At 53.5% G+C, this 17,039-nt stretch overlaps 1 protein-coding gene across 7 annotated transcripts in view; it reads left to right on the top strand.

Moving 5' to 3' along the window:
- Positions 1-285: 285 nt before the first annotated feature.
- The window catches only part of RIPOR3 (RIPOR family member 3), a 65,311-nt gene continuing 48,557 nt past the window's right edge, over positions 286-17,039 (top strand). For 3 of the 7 annotated variants that reach the window (XR_008998016.1, XR_008998017.1, XM_036901987.2), the window contains exon 1: positions 286-698. Coding sequence is in view for 1 of the 7 variants with exons in the window: in XM_036901986.2 (XP_036757881.2) it covers positions 679-698 (20 nt within the window). In the remaining 6 variants the exon portion in view is untranslated. The remainder of the gene's footprint in view (positions 699-17,039) is intronic. The other 4 variants (XM_036901986.2, XM_057503081.1, XM_036901981.2 and 1 more) reach the window with 2 other exon arrangements.

Below are 17,039 nucleotides of genomic sequence, written 5' to 3'. Positions count from 1 at the left end.
GCAAGTGGGGAGGTAAGAGAGGAAGGGGAGGCTGCACCCCTGTCTGTTTGTGATTAGCATGGAGCCCGGTGCAGAATGGAGTAAACAGAAACTTCCAGGCGTCCCCACACCCCCCTCTGAGGCAAAGCAGGAATCAGATGCTCGGTGATTAATCGTGCAGAGTTCAGGACACGACCACAAACGCCGCGCGGACTTGAAATTAGCTGCCTTTTCCCGTCCCCTTGCCAAGATGGGAGTGGGGGGTGGGACGGGGCGGGGTGGGGGCGCCTGCTGGGGGCCAGCATGGAATTCTCCCTGGCGGAGCTCAGAGTGACACTGACGGGCCATCTGCCGCGTCCAGAGCAGCAGGCGGCATCCGGGGGGAGCGTGGCCGGCCCGGGGGCCTCAGGCGGGCTTCCTGGAACCCCGGCCCCACGGCCGCCTCCACCCTGACACAGGCCAGATAAGAGCCGGGCCGCATTATCAGAGGCCGGCAGCGCACTGTCCCCGCGGCCCACGAGGAAGGCAGGACGGGGGGCTCCTCCGAGCGTCTTCTGAGTGGCCAGGCTAGACAGGCTTTGCTGGGACCTCGCTCGTCTCCTGCCCCGGATGGGAGCCACCCTTGCTGCAGCCGTAGAGGAAGCCAGGCTGCTTCGCGGGGGACAGCGTGACAAGGTCCTGAACGTGACACGGTCCTGAATGTGCAGACCTGCTGGACGGTGAGTGCCAAGCGACGGCTCCATGCGGGGCTGGTGTGTGGATCAGACTCTAGAGCAAGCGCAGTGCGAGGAGGGCGGCCCTACCCCACGTTCCAACCCGGAGCTCCGGGAGCCAGAGAAGGAGCCTGCGTGCATGCTCAGAAGGGTCACCGTGTCTTGCTGCGTGGCCTTGGGCAAGTGCTTTCCCCTTCTGGGCCTCTGTCTGTCCATCTCTAAAATGGAGTGATTGAAGGAGGTGATCTTTAAGGGGCTCTTACTATGACTGCTATTTCTGGTGTGTCTGCTGGGTGCCAGGCACCGTGTTAGGCATTTGTGTGTTAGTCACTCAAGGGGCCCCACAAGTCCAGGTGGGGTAATGTTATTATTATTATTATCCTCATTGCACACTGAGCAAACCGAGAATCAGAGGAGTGAAGTGACTTGCCCAAGGTCACACAGCTGGTCCGTGGCAGAGATGAGAAGCAGATCTCTGTCTTTCTACTTTACTTTCAGTAAACTCTCCACTTCTGGTGGTCTGTGGTCTGTGCTCTAGGACTCTGTGATCACCCCAGGAAGCAGGGCTGAAGGAGGACAGGGTGAGGGGAGAGAGCTCAGGTACCTCCTACCTGTGGGAGGGAGGCAGAGAGGTCAGAGGGAGGCAGCAACAGGCTGAGCAGCCTTCAGTGGCTTGGATGATAAGTTGGCCTGGGCTGGGGGCTCCCAGCTGGAATGGAGAGCGCCTGAAGCTGTTCAGTGTCTTGTGAGAGAAGAGGGTTAATATTAGCGGGGGTGGAGAGGGCTGGGGGTGGGGAGCATGGCACATGCCTCCACTGGGTTTTGTTCCAATTTTGTTTTGCCTTTTCCAAAATCTGTTTCAAATCATTCCGGGCCCCCACTGCTCCTCTGGACGAAACAGAATTGTGAAACACATACAGTGTTTTCCACATGCCTCCCCTGGGGGGATCACGTATTAATATTATCATAGGCTATTTGCATATACATGCCACAGCTGTGGCATCAGCAGCCAAGAGATAAGATGCAGATAAAGTCAGCTAGTGTCCCCCTGGCACCAAGGAGCAGGGTGCATGTCACACCCCAGAGCTAGGAGCTACCCCGTAGGACTGTGGCAGGTGGGAAATCCCGTGGGTGCCAGACATCTGGGCTGAGTTGGAGGTCCCGGCACCCAGATGTGGCCTCCTCTTCTCTCTCCCCTTGGGAAATTCTATCTGGTGGCAGCTCAGTACGCACTCAGGCCTCCTTTGCTTTCAGGGATGGGCTCAGGCCCCCTGCCTTGGGCTTGAGTTGGGACCTGAGCCGTAGTCCCAGCTCCAGGGGCACCAACTTGTTCCGGAAACCCATCGGTCCTGGCTAAACTGGGGTGGCTCATCACCCTACCCAGTTCTGCCTTGATTTTCCTTTGTAACCTTGACCAAGTTGCTTCCCTTCTCTTGGCCTCTATTTCCTCATCTATGTAATGAAGCGATTATTTCAGGAAATCTCAAAAATCTCTTTGTAACTCTAAAATTCTGTGACTGGTTGGACAGCAATTAAGTTCTAAACATGGGTGAGGGTATCTGTGAGGAAGACGAGCTGAGAGAGGCCACCATCCCCCCCCTGAACCACACAGGGCGTCAGGGCAGGCTCCGGGGAGAGCTGGCATCCAGGTGGGCCGGGGGATGCCTGCAGTGCCATGTTACTGATGTCGGTGCAACAGTCCTGCAGGCTCTGAAAAGCCTAATGAATTACTTGGAAGCACAGCCTGGTCTCGTGGCTCAGCTGGTGTGCGGGGTGATTTCACCCAGATGTCTGATGGTTACAGAGCCCTCACCTACTCATCTTTGGAAGCTCAGCATCGCCCCCAACACTGTGTCCCCCAGTTCTTTCTGGGGGGCTACAAAGGGGTACCTTACATGTGTTCACAAACTGGTCTCTTGCCCTATTCACCCTCTCCTTGGAAGCCTCTTGGAGAAGCTTCACAGTTGCCAATAGCCGTCTGAGCACTTCCAAAGCCGCCACCTTAAGTGCCTGAGCTGCCCTGGGTTCTGGGCAGAAGCAGAGGGAACGGCTCCCTCTCTAAACTGTGACGCTCTTTGCCATGTGGCCCCTACCCAGGGCGTGCTGGAGCCAGCTTGTACCGGCTCGTGACAGCCCATTGTCATATTCTTAGAAATTTGCTGAGCAGAGCCATTCTTAAAAATTAAGTTTTGTAAACCTAAAACTAAATTATATTAAAAACAAAAGTAATAAGTGCTCAAAACTTATCATTTTCCATTTTTAAACCTCTATCTTACTATTATCTCTGCTCCTGAGGTTATTTACATTTAATGTCTCTGTTGATGGAAATACCAGCATCAGCGCTAGGGACTTGCCCCGATTCCCTTCCTTGTGACTTCACGTGGGCAGCCGGAAACCGGCAGCAGCGGGAGTGCGCACACTACGGGAACTGGCAACTAGAACAGCTCGGGGTTTCATTGACTGTTCTGTTGATGGTCAAGATTTGAGAAAGTGAGACAGGAACAGTTCATGATGCAGGGAAAACATAAAAGTGTGTTATCGCTGTAGCCGTTATGCTGTGAATAACACCAAAAAGCAAGGCGGTTGCTCACTTACATTGACAAATGAGCAAAGTTCCTTCAGACTCTGTCTTATCACTTTTGTCTTACTCCTTAAGGTAAAGGAAACTACACACCAACATTCTGGAAGAATCACACTGGCTCATCACTTGTAACCATAGGTTGACTACAGATACAATTGTAGCCGTATCGGCAGGAGGCAAAAATCAAGGAAAGCATTCTGTGTGGAGCAATTCACTCTATGAAATTTACCAAAGGCAGTGGTATAAAGTTTAACTATACTTGTTTATTGTGTGCTCCCTACCCTTCACATCAATGTAATCTGTAATAAACCTAAGTACATATGTGCAGGTGTGTGCGCATGTATTTGTGCACACATTTGTATATACACACCTGTGTGCAAGTGCAGATGCACACACAGGAACACACAGCTACACGTGCCCCTGGAAAACTGGTTGCTAACCCTTTGCCAGCATACCTACCGGCCCCACAACATAAATGTCTGTGCCCAGGGTCTCAGAAACCCTGTCATTGGAATGCCTTGGACCTCATCAGAGTGATTCAAACTTTAGGCCCTGGGCCTTGGGACACAAATCCCTTAACTTTTCTGTCTCACCTAAAACATCAACAGCCAAACTCCTCTCTAAGCACTGGAATGGATGCAGAGATGGATGGGGTGGAAGGTATTGTTTACAGGGCAGCATCTGGGCCCCAGCTTAGGCAGCGACGAGGGCCCTGGGCCACATTCCTGTTTGCTGTCTGGCATGTGTGGGGCGCTTCTCGCGTCCCTTCGGTGGCAGCGAGCTCCCTGTTAATTTTATCCTGTTTGAGATCTTGCTCTTTCCATCCTTGATTTTCATGTGTAGTGCATGATTCTCTAATAGAAACAGCATCGTGCAACAAGTAGAAGGAACAGCTAAGCCAAACCTATAGGAAAGTTAAGAAAACTTTCTATTTTTAGAAACCCTAGGAGCCAGGTGGGCCCTTTCCAGTTCTCCCAAGCCAGCAAGCAGAAGAGGAAAATGTTTCTCCTTCCCAAGTTCCACCTCTTTTACAGTCTAGGCCAAGGAGGAGGCCCAGGTGGGGACACTGGCTGGGAGAAGCACAACTGCGATGGCCCAAAGGGAGTCAAGCCCACAGCAATTTCAACAAGAACCTAAAATGGGTTCTATTATTTGGTTTTGTGTGGTAGGAAGGACAACCCTGAGTTTAAATCTCAGTGGCTCCCCCTCCAGGTAACCAGTTAAAAATCAGGTGTCTATTCCACACTGTTCATTCACTCATATTCATATATTTTTTGTCTTGGTGACTTTAATTTTCAAAAATGGGATCATTCTGTGCATTCCATCCTGCATCTTCCTCTCTTCACCTGCTGACGGATCCTGGGTTAGCACACAGAGAGCTAAAACATTCCTGGCAATGCCTGCCTAACAGAAGTCGCGGGAAGTTGTAAAGGACCTCTTTTGATAACCACCTCTCTACTTTCTAACTGGGTCTCAAACTGTCTTGACCCCAAAACACACGAGGAGAGCCCAGTGGCTTCCAGTTTCCAGTGAGGAAGAAATTCTCTGGGCTCCACCACCAACCCGTATCCAGAGTCTGCTTCCCTGTCCACTGTCCCTGTGCTGGTCCAAGCGGCCATTACCTCTCTCTGGACTATTGTAGCTGCCTCCTCACTGGTGTCTCCACTGTGCTGGCCTCTCTGATGGTCTGTTCACCTGCAGCCAGCAGGCTCCCGTGAAAACCAACTCGGGCCCTGTCCCTCCTCTGCTCAGGACAAGCCCCTGCCCCCAGTCCTGGCTCCACCTCACCCAGTCACAAACTCCTCAGTCCTACAGCTTAGGTTGGGTTCAAATCCTGGCTCTCCTACCACCATGCTGTGTGACTCTGAGCAGTTCGCTTTCCCTCTCTGCACCTCTCCAATGTCAAGAGCTCTCTTTTCCAGAAGCCTCATTAAACGTGTTTTTCTCCTGCCTTATTGTTTCCTGCTGGGTTGTAGGTGCATTTCTGAAGTATTCCTGGGATATGCTTGTTGGCTTAACCACCAGGGCTCATCTCTGAAGCCGAGGGGAAATCAGTTTTACCCAAACCCGTGCCTGTGCATCAGGGCATGGGTTCACAAAGCCAACTGCTCCTCCTAGGAGGAGGGAAACGGTGCTGGGCCACAGGAGGGCAAGTACCCACTCCAGGCGGGGCTGGCGTGGCCTTTGTAACCGTCTCATTGACAAAAGGCTGACCTGGTTGAGTGGAAACCAGCACAGGCGCCTTTGGCCTCATCCGTGTGAGGCTGACGGCTATGCACAGGCAGTTGCACACAGCATGGCTGGAATACCCATTCCAAAGGGTGATTCCCAGGGATAAGGCATGTTTATACGTTTTTTAGGGGAAAAAAATTCCATTTCTGTTGCCAATTAGTTCTGCTTGAGAACAGCTTTTCTCAACACCAACACGTTGGCCGCCCAGTCTTGAGTTCTGTTGATTAGCTTAAAGTGGGGGGGAAAAGTGATTTTTCTTTCCTTCCTCCACCCCAACCACGAACCCCGCCTGCTAGTGATGAAAGAGGTCCTGTGGATCGTTTAGTTTTCCTTGTCATGACTCCAGGAAGGGCTATAAAAATAATCAGTGGGCCCCGCTGGCCGTAATTGACTGTAGAGAGAAGTTGGCTACTACGGCGTCTGTTATCGGAATCTGTTTCAGACGGAGGAGAGTTCAGTCAAGCTTCCTCTAATTACACCTGCTCCCCCAGGCCAGCGGGGGCCAGGTTGTGTGTGTTTCTCTCCTTTCCCGGGTTCCTGGGAGGCTCCTCCTGGTGGAGGGACCTTAGCCAGATGGAGAAGCTGGGAGGTGGTGTGGCAGAGGGGTTCCAAGCCCAGTTCTGATGCCCACTGCCTCCACCGCTCGCAGGTCCACCGTTTACACCCACGAGCCTTGGGCAGGGAACTTGACCTCTCGGTGCCTCAGTTTCCTCCTCTGAAAGCGATGAGGATGGTCCCTCCGAGACTGGTGTGAGGGTTAAGTGAGTCGGCGTACTCGGAGGAGGCCCTGACCAGGAGTAAAGTCCTCCAGAAACATCGGCTTTTATTACGTATTGAGGGCCCTCCACCCTTCCTCCAGTGACGCCCGAGTCATCGTGGTTCTGCTGAAGCACCGTAGCCCAGTCCCCTATTGACGGACGTGAGGTCGGTTCCAACCTCTGCGATCACAGCTTCTGCTGCCCTGAATGACCTGTGGCTTTGTGTCCCCACCCCCCCTAGGGTATGTGAACCCCACGATAACCTTGGCTCCCGACCTCCCTTCCTGGGGACTCAGAACGGGAGAGATGTGTGGGCCAAGGCCAGCCCTGACTTGGGTGCAGACAGGCCTGGGGGTCAGGCCCTCCCTAAACCCAGCAGGACGGAGTCCTGAGTCCCTCAGGCAAGTGAGGCTCCCCAGGGAGAGTCTCAGAAGGTTTTGGGGTTGGGGCCATCCAGCCCCCAGATTCTTGGCAAATGCCCGAGGTGTTCTGGAGAGAGGTCATGGCCCAGATCTGTTCATGTAGGTTCTGCTCATCCTTTGCCTTCCTCTTCCTCCAGGGAGCCCCCTGGGATCTCTGCTCCAACACCTTTGGCTGTCTGCACAGATTTAGCTCCCATGGTATCCAGCTCCCTTCTGGGGGACAAAGCATGTGGCAATTGAGAACCTTAGTCTGGAGTCAGGGAGGCTGGATTTTGGCCCACTTCCTAGGGCTCCCAGTGTTACTCCCTGTACCTCTGTGGCCTCAGATGTTTGGGCGAGGTAATAATAATAATGGCAAGAACTTCTCGGGAAGGTCTTGGGAGGTCTTAGCAACGTTAACACATGAGCAGTGCTTGCCCCTGTGTCGGGCATGGGAAATACGAGCCCGTGGTAGGAATGTCCCTTCTGTGGGAGGGCCTGAGTCCCACCTTGCCCACTGGGCCATGAGTAATTTGGCAGCAGCACCTGGTTTGGGAACAGAGTAGAAAGGAAGTCCAACCCAAGCGTGTGGACTCGAGCAAGTCATTCTCCTTCTGAACTGAGTTTTCTCGCAAGAATAGGCCTTCTGATGTATGCTGCAGGCTAGTGGAGAGAATTAAATGAGGGAAAGCACACAATGCCGTGGATCTAGCAAATGCTCCATACCCGGAGGCTGCTGCTGGTACTGTGAGTCCTCAGCGTCAACAGTTGTAAATACCCTCCCAGAAACTGGCGCAGTGTGGTGCATGCAGTTAACGCTTACTGAATACAAGTGGATCGACTGATGGGGCCAAGTCTGCTTATTATAAAGGCAGCTCTTGGGGAGGCATTGACAGAGGGACCCGTTTTTCACATTGTTGACCCCTTTGGAATAATAGAGAGAAACAGCCCAATGTGACCTTCCCTGGGGCCATGTCATGTGCTATAGCTTAACTCTGGGCCAGGCATTTCCACTCCCATTTTACAGATCAGGAAACCAGGGCCCAGGAAGACAGAGCATCGCCCCGTGCCCATGGCCAGCATGTGGCCCAGCAGGGCTGGGCCGCGCGTCCTGACTGTCCATGCAGTGGTCTTCACCCCGACACTCCTCCCCAGGCAGGAAATGGACAGCGGGGGTGAGGGACAGTGTCCCTTTGTGGCCAGAACTTTTGCACATTTCTGACATTTTTGCATCTTGGGACAAAGGGTGAAGAAACTCAGGAACTGTTCTTGCTTCCTGGTGGAAAACTCCCCTGACCCGGGCGGTGGTGGGGCTTTGCTGCCGGGAATGCCTTACAAATGTAGTTTTGCTTGTCTTCTGCCCCTCTCCCCTCGCCCCCACCGCTTAGCAGCAGCGATTATAAAAAATCCAGATAGGGCAAGTCTAGGGACGACCTTAGGGGTTGCTTGAGGGTATGTAATGTACCACTGATGCTGGCGTGGGTCCCCTCTCCGTCTGCTGTTGGACTTGCCCTGACCAAGTGGACAGATGAAGGAGATAGTCACTGCCTTCACTTGCTCTTCCTCTGTGAGTCCTCTGCTCCTCTTACAAGGACACCGCTCACTGGCTTTAGGGCCGCCTTAGTCCAGTGTGACCTTATCTTAACTAACTACATCTGCAAAGAATCTATTTCTAATAGTCACATTCTAAGTCTCCAGGTAGACATGAATTTTTGGGGGGACACTGCTCAACTCATGACACCACCAGATAAAATATTAGCTGTTATTAACACCCATCTGCGCACAGCATTTACGTAGCGCATACTCTGTGCCTGGCACTTTCTAAGCCCCTCTCATTCCTTCTCCCAGGGAGCCTTCTCTACAACCTTGTGAGGTGGCTTCTGTGATTATCTCTGAGGCCCAGGGAGATGAACTGGCTTGCCCAAGGTTACACAGCTGGTAAACAGCAAATCTGGGCTTCAGACCTTTTTCTTTCTGACTCCAGAGCCGGCATAGTTTCCAACCCTCCAGTCCCACCCCAAGAGCTTGCTTGGAATTGCCATACTTTCTGTCCCAGAATCCCAGTCGTCGACATAGGCTCTCTTCTGAGCCACACCTCTCTCCAGACCATCTCCCACCAAGAGGCTACACAGAGAGGTGCTGGGAGAAGCTTGTCTTTATAGTGGCAAACATGAGGTTATGTTCTGCTCTGTTGCATAGGATGCCGGCGTGACCCACGTGCATGTAGGAGTGTGCCAGAGGCCTACGTTTCATCCCTGACATCTGGTAATATTTTAGGAGTTCTGACTTGGGGCTACAAATTGAGAAATGGCCCATTAAGGTGTGATTTATTCGTCATCAAGACAATGCTATTAAATGCTCACAAAATGATTCACCCTGGCAAGTCCACAAGCCCTGGCTTCTCAGGCCAAGCCTGGCAATGAAACTTTCTTTGACAGCGACAGGAAACTGGGCGCCTGATGGGGCTGGGGCCTGACAGAAACACATGAGCATGCTGCCAGGTGCTGTATGGCACTTTACCTTTTAACACGCCTCTGTCTCAGGCATAGAAATAACTTGCTTTGGCTAAGGCGAGCTGTGCACAGTTAGGAGCTTCTCAGAGCCATGAGCTTGGAGCCACGAGGAAGAACTGTCATTTCCAAGAACTGGAGCTTTGGGGCCAGGAAATAGTTACTCTGTCAGCAGGGAAAGCCAGGCGCCTTCTCCTGGCCAGCTAGTGGGCTGGCGGCTCCTGGGGAGCTCAGGGGCTCCCAAAGGACAGAGCCAGCCTGCAGGACTTCTGGCGGGCTGGAGGGCTGGGAGTTGGGGGTGGCTGGTGAATGCATGGGAACACCCACATCCCAGAGAGCCCTGCCCTGAAGTCAGATAGCCTGGGGTCATATCCTTCCTCCCCGACTGCCCAGCCGGGCCTTAGACAGCCCCTCTGTGAGGTAGGGGTGATGGCAGGGGATTCGCTGAGCTAATGGCACATGGCAGTTAGCCTGCGTGCTAGCCGCTGGCGTGATGATGATGCAGTGTGGCGCTGGAGGTGCACAGAGAGGAAGCAAAGCTAGGAGAGAGGAGAAATGCGGCACTACCCCTCCTGGCGGAGGGCCTAGTGCCAGGCTCCTAACATGCCTGATGCACACCGGGGCTCAGGGCCGCTGGGAGACCAGTGCTGGTTCTGGCTGTCACGCCGCTTGAGCAGCCCAAGTGCCTGGGATCAGCCGGTGTGAGGAGGACTAGGAGGAGGCCTAGGGTTCCTCCCAAACCTCTGCCTGCTGCAGGTGAGGCGCCTGTGGGCTGACAACCAGTCACCAGACCTGTGGACCTCAAGGGTCTGGTTCATATCCCCGTTGTGGGAACAAGAGGACACACAATGTTCACATGGGCCCTGTGGCCCTTCTGCCCAGGTGGCTCTAACCCTGGAAGAGATTGGGGGACAGACATGCACCTCTATTGGTGGTCATGCCTGGGGAAACGTGTCAAGTCTGAGGCCAGCCTCCTGTGTGGGGAGCACAGGGACCTGGGGCGGGGAGCAGTGGATCATGTTTGTTAAGGTTCCCAGGGCCTGTGATGTGCACCCAGGTTGAAAGCCTGTTCTCCTGACTTGGAGCCGGGCACCTAATCCCTTAGTGAAGGCTGAAGGCTGACCCTTCCGCCCTCACCCCCAGGACTGGCTGCCCAGGAGCCGTGGCCGGGTGGTGGTGGTCACGTGAGCTGGTGCTGCCCTCCGGCGAGGGTCGGTTTCAGGAGCTATCAGACGCTGTGGCTCTTGGCTCATTTGTCTTCACAGTGCCAGGTTCAGCCAGCTTTTGGACAAGAGCAGCCCCACGGGGACCATGGGAGTGGCCAGGAGGAGGGCAAAGGATGCTAAGCACCTGGCTCCTGGCAGCTCTGAGCGCGGCCCTTCGGAGCCCCTGGAGGGGCTAGCTGGGGCAGAGGGCGGGCGGGGGTGGCATTTCCCCTTGCTGAGGGTCATTGCTGCGGGCACAGCCGGGCTCCGGGCCTTGTCTTCACAGCTTCATTCTGACCTACTCTTTGGGCTTCATTTCCTGATTCTGTGATCTTCTCACTGCTCCAGCCACTGGTCTCATTCATTTATTCATTCATTCATTCATTCATTTTCTTGGTGCTCACAATGAACCTATAAGGTGGGGAGGTGCTATTATTATGCCCATTTTTCAATGAGGGTGCACACATAAAGGTTAAGTAACTGGTTCATGGGTACAGAGCTAAAGGGGCTGTATTAGTTCTCTATTGCTGCATAACACATGGCCCCAAAACCCAGGGGCTTAGAACAACACATGTTTATGATTTCAGTTTCTGTGGGTCGGGGATCCATGCGTGGCTTGGCTGGGTCCTCTGCTTCAGAGGCTCTCAGGCTACAGTCACAGGGTCAGGGGGCTCCAGTCATCTCAAGGCTTGGCTGGGGCAGGATCTCCTGCCAGCAAGCCCCGTGGTGGGGGCAGCATTCAGTTCCTCCTGGTCCCCGGACTGAGGGCCTCAGCCTCAACACTCTGGCTGTTGGCTGGAGGCCTCAGTTCCTAGCCACATGAGCCTCTAGCAGCTGGCTTTGTCAAAGTGAGCGAGCCAAGAAGGGGTGTGTGTGTGTGTGTGTGCGTGTGTGTAGAGAGTTGAGTCACTGTCTTCTGTAACCTAGTCTTGGAGGTGACACGCCGTCACTTTGGCCACATTCCATTAGCAGCACGGCACTGGGTCCACTTGTACTTAAGAGGAGAGTGTGAACCCAGGAGGTGGGATCCCTGGGGCCACATCAGAAGCTGCTCAGCACAAGGCCTGAACCAGGGTTTGAACCCAGTTGCATCTGACTCCAGTGCTGGTTCCTGCTGAGGAAGCTGAGGAAAGAGTCCCCCCTGTCCAGCCCCACACACTGGCCACTGGTCTGCTGCTATCAGAGTCAGAGCTGAATGGCACATTCACTTATTCAGTGGGTATTCATCAAGCACCTACTGCATCTGACACAGTGCTGAACAGGACAGGCGCGGCTCCTGCCCATGGGAGTGTCCGTCCTGGTGACTGGCATGGTGGCTGCGCATTCACTCACGCTGGCACATGCATATACTGAGGAAAATGTCTTGTCTTTATTTCCTGTAACCGATCGGAGATTTCTCAGAAACCCTAGTCCTAGGGCAACAAGGAAAGTACTGGCTTTAGGCTAATCTGGTAGCTTTGATCTGATCCGGGACTTCGGGCCTTTAGGTAACGCTGGGTCTCAGATTCCTCCTACCCACCCTCAGCCTCTAGGACGGCATGAGGACCCATGTGTCCGGAGGTGTGTTGATGGCGGGAGGAGGCAGGGTCTCCTGCCACGGCTGTTGCCCAGATTGCTACTTGCCTTTCTGGTGTTTGTGGCTGAGCTGGAGGCTGGGAGGACTCATGCTCTGGGCCTGGAGCCCTGCCTGGCTGGCTTGCCTCTGCTTGGGCCCAGACGCCCTCATCTCCTGTACATCTGGCCCCTGCCCAGGCTGCCTGCTGCCGGCGCTCTGCACCTTGCCCTAACAACGTGTCCCACCCAAACATGTTGAGACCCATCCTGGCCATGGTGGGGTGGGACCCCTGAGTAGCCAGGGAGCATGGAGCACTGGGGCTTCCTTGTCTTCAGTCTGCCGCATCTCCAGGTTCCCCACCCCTGCACCGGTGGGCAGTGGTCTCAGCGCCGCATCCTCCCCTAGCTCCCGGAGGGTCAGTGCCAAGTCTTGCCTTTGGAGCCGACTACTTGTATAAAAAACACCAATAAGCAGAAGCAACTGACAGGTAGAATGTCCATTATAGATCAGCCTATTCTAGGCATTTCATTAGCTCCTTGAATCCTCACAGTGGCTCTGAGCGAGCCCTCTTAGTCCCATTTTACAGACGAGGAGACGGAGGCACAGAGAAGTGAAATGGCTCGCTCGTGGTCACATGGTCAGTAAGCAGCAGAGCTGGGGATGAAGCCAGGAAGCCCCTGAGTCCATGCTCTTCACCACGGCCCTCCTACATGACCGATCCTCGCTGAACTGAAGCTGAGAGGGGGGCCATGGGGGTGTCAGCCCATCATTAGTGTGTGTGTCCCTCTGGCCAGAGATAGCGAGCCTGGGGGTGGGGACGAAGGGAGACTTCCTCTACTTTCTTGGTGATCCTGGGAAACTTCTTTGCCTGCACTGCGTTACTGGGAGCTAAAGAACTTTAAAAACATTTTCACACACTAGTGGCTCTTACGGCTTCTGTCCCATGGTAAAACCTGCTTTGATCTCCAGGAACTGAATGTCGCCATGGCTCTGCTGAGCACATCCAAATCTTCCTCAGGCACATGGTTGTCTGAGGACCAAGATGGTGACAACTATGTACCCAGAGGCAACGAGAAAAGCACAGTAATATTTTTCAGACTAGTACCTGCTGCAGAAATGACCACACACTTAATTAGTGACGCATGTGGTTGACGTGCTGCAGGAGAAGCATGCAGAGCAGGGGGAGTGTATGCGAGCTGTCACTCTGTTCAGCTGCCCTTGCAAAGCACTGTGGGTTGCGGGGCCAGAGACTCCAACCCAGCTAAGTCTTGCAACAGACTCTAGGGCCTGGGCAGAGGGCCAGCCTCAGTTTCCCCACCTGGGGAAGAAAGAGATCGGTCTGTCACCTTTGAAAGGATGAAGCAGATGGCTCCCCCGGGGGTGGACCTGACATGCTGGACAGGGCAAGTCTCGAACTAGGGTGGCTGGGAGAGCAGGTCATGGCTCTCTTGGTGGGATGATGTTGAAGTCCTGAGGGCACCCCAAACATTCTTTTTCTCTTTCTTCTTCATTATCCTTCCTTCCCACCCTGGTCTAAGTGGATCTAAATGGGAATGATATCAATACTAATTTATAACTATCATTTATTACGTCAGGCATCATGCAAATATTATAACACTGAATTCTCTGAAGCAGCCCTACACAGTGGGTAGTGCTCTTCAAGAAAGGAAAACTGAGGCACAGAGAAGTTTAGCAACTTGTCCAGGATAACACAGTGAGACTGCGGCAGGCTAGGGTCTGTCCCCAGGTCTCTCTGACTCCAAAGCCTTTGCGAGCCTCACCCAGCTGCTGTGTCTTTTGGGCTCCTGGATGGGGCAAAGAGAAGAATTTGCCCCAGAAAAAAACTTCAAGAGCCAGACTCCAGGGATGCCCAGGAATGCTTTTTAAACCAAGCTAGATTCAGTGCCCCAGCCCTGGGAAGCTAAGGAAAAAACATTCATGGGAACTTGGTATGGGGGCAGTGGAAGGATATTCTAGACAGCTTGACCCCTTTTGGACTCGATTCATCTAAAGCAGAGGCAAATTATCACAGAGACCTGTCAGGAGCGGTCTCCCAGGCTTCTATGTTTGAAGGAATTTGAGTCTTTTCCCTGCATTCTAAGCCTCTTGTCTTGGCTGGATTGAAGGAAGGAAAAAACAAACATAAAGCCCCGGATGTTTGCAACTGTCTTGTTAGCCAAACCCATCTCTGCTCCCCACTCTGGGGCCTGACCGGGAAGAAGAACCTGTGCCTTGGAACTCTTGAGTTACAAGTGACAAAACCCTGACTCATACTGGCTCAAGCAAAATAGAGAATGTAGCAGTGGCTCACATAATTTAAAAGTCTAGGATTAGGTTCAGCTTCAGGTATGGCTGGATCCAGTGGGGACTCCCACGGCTGATTTGCTGTGATCTGGCCTAGAGACTTCCTTGGCTGAGGCAGTCTTGGTGGTGGTAAGGATGTGGTGGTCTGAATGGGCCTCAAGGGGGTGCACTGGCAGGTGGTAAGGGATCCTTTACCCACAAAGCCTGTGTTACTGTTAGAATCAAGGTCAAAGCAACACAGAGATCATTTTAAGTTTCGTGTGAGCCAAGGAGATCTTAAGAATCTTATCCATTTCAAGCTTTGAGGAACTTTTTTTTACAGCATCTGGGTTGCGGTGACAAATATGTGACGCCAAACATACCATTCTTCCCCATCCTTTAATTCATGGCAGACATTGCTAATCAATCACAGCCCTTTCTTAGTGAGCCCAAACACAGCCTCAGAATCCATCTCAACACTACGTCAGAAGCAACCGTATCCATCAGTTGGTGTCAGAACATGAGCTGACACCTATTTGCAATTTCTGGTCTAAGCTGGTGGAGAGAAGGAAATGGAAGTTCTGAAAGTTGGAGTGATCGCCCCGCGCCACTCAGTGACCGATCCCTCCAGACTCTCGCCAGCTCCCTTTCCTGTGGGATTCTGCCTGATTCAAGCATTAAGAAGAGGTCTGTCCCTCAGTGGAGATTTCTACCCAGATAGTTGCTACACATGGAAAAGAAAAAACTCGAGTACAGAGAGGAAGGCAGGAGAGCTTGGCTGCTGACCTGGCTCCTGCTGAGCATTGCCTGGAGCTGAATGTGGTACAGTGGGCAGACGAGCAGGGCGATTCGGGGGAGCCCACCAATCAGACAACTGTCCTTCCATGAGATCTCAATGATGTCCTATCTTAAATATGACAAACCTGCTAACAGGCTCTACTAGACACATTCTCACATGGGGGCAATGCTGAATTATCCCCTTCTGGCGACTGGGGCAGGGTTGCTTTGGAGGGTAGGGCAATGGCTGGCAGCCATCTAGAGAAGCCAGAAAGTACAGAGCAAGTCCTGACATGGCTTTTATTCTTCCAGCTCAGCTGAACCCAGAGGGAGAAAATAGGTGCCAAACAGCCAGCTGATTATTTGGCTGTAGGAAGGTACCGAAGGGGTGTCCTGACCTCAAGGAGCCTATTGTGATAAGTATGATATGAATGTAATTAATTTTAGGGGGCTGACATGGGGCTCATGATGTACCTCCCACAAAGCTTCAAGCTTTGCATGCATCATTTTAATTCACATTCACCAGACAGTCCTATGATGACAGTAGGGTTTTTCCCTACGAACAGATAATAATGAACCTGGAGTCTTACAGACAGGGAGCGGCAGTGCCCACGGCCGCACTCAAGTAAGGGCAGAGTCAGCCTTCAAGTCAGGTCAGCCTCGTTCTGACTGAGCTGGCAGGTGTTGTGAAGAACAGAACAGAACCTGTGTCACCTGAGAACGACTGAGCACGTTGACCCAGCAGCTGCTCTGTGTAAGGCGCTCGGTGGATCGGAGCGGCAGGTGGGATTCCTGCCCTCAGATTGTTCCTGGCAAGCACAGGGTGTGCACTTGGGAAAGCATTACCATGGAGGCCGAGTCACATAAATGCCTGTCCTGACTCCCTCAGCTGAGCTCACAGCCCACAAACAGGTGCAATCAACAGTTTGAAAACTTCTGGTCTGCAACAAGCCCCCCTCCCCCCCACTGTTCAGGTGAGGAAACCGAGGCTCAGAAAGGAGCCTTAGAACTCACTTACCCCAAGTCACACAGCCAGTGAACAGTAGGCTCAGGGCTTGATTGGGGCGCCCATTCAGCTGACTCCCCTGCGGGGCCCTGAGAAACCGTAGGAACGGCCTGGTGGAAGCACTGAAGAGGAGGGTCCTGGGTGGGCTCTGGATGGGGAACGAGGGGAGGCTGCCGCGCCTTGATGCCTGCAGCAGACCCCCGGGGGCGGGACTGCAGTGATAACTGTTAGCACGCTGAGGTCCCGCACCTGGGCTCCACCCCAGGCCCAGGGCCTGGCGCTTAGGAAGCACCCAGTTTCACAGATGTGTCCAATTATTATTGCTTCTTTCTTTCCTCTCGGAAATTTACTTTTAATTCATTCTGGCTGTCCCTCTCTTCAGGGGGTCTGGTCCTAATCAAGGCAGCTCCAACTGATGACAAAAGCAGACGCTCCCAGGTAAGCTGGACACACCCACGCCTCCGGTGCGTCCGGCAGAGGCTGGAGAGAGAGTCAAGTTTGCAGCCAATCCCTTTTCTCCTCAGCAGGCAGCTCCCGGGAGCCTCTGAGGCACATCTGGAGGGGCTGCTGATTGCGGAACCAGCTGGAAGGAAATGCGAGGGCAGCTGTGGCCACAGCCAAAGAGCCTGCCGTCAGCTTCCCTGCAGTGTGCTGGAAAGGGTGCCACACTCGGCACCCATTCGACGCAGGTTCAAATCCCACGCCACCACCTACTGCTAAGCCCCTGCTCCTCACTGAGGTTTGGATATGCCCCAGTAGTGCCCTCAGCACCGGGTCACTGCCTGGAGAGTGAATGCTGTTCGTCCCCATTGTCCCTCACTGTGGACCACAGCTGTGCTATGGGGCGGGGGGGCGTCGAGGGAAACGGAAGACATATTTCTGCCCTGGTCCCAGCCTGTCCCTTCTCTCCCAGGCCCCTGACCTGCCCTTCAGCCCCAGGCGTTCCTGGCTTCACCCTTTGTCCAGGACCTTCAGAGAGGTTCTGATAATAACAGTTCCGAGGCTGAGAAGGGGTCACCACGAGGACAGCGTGTCTCTG

Source organism: Manis pentadactyla, chromosome 5, assembly GCF_030020395.1.
Source record: "Manis pentadactyla isolate mManPen7 chromosome 5, mManPen7.hap1, whole genome shotgun sequence".
Lineage (NCBI taxonomy): Eukaryota > Metazoa > Chordata > Mammalia > Pholidota > Manidae > Manis > Manis pentadactyla.
The sequence above is the reverse complement of the archived record's forward strand: the minus strand, read 5'-3'. Positions and strand labels throughout refer to the sequence as shown.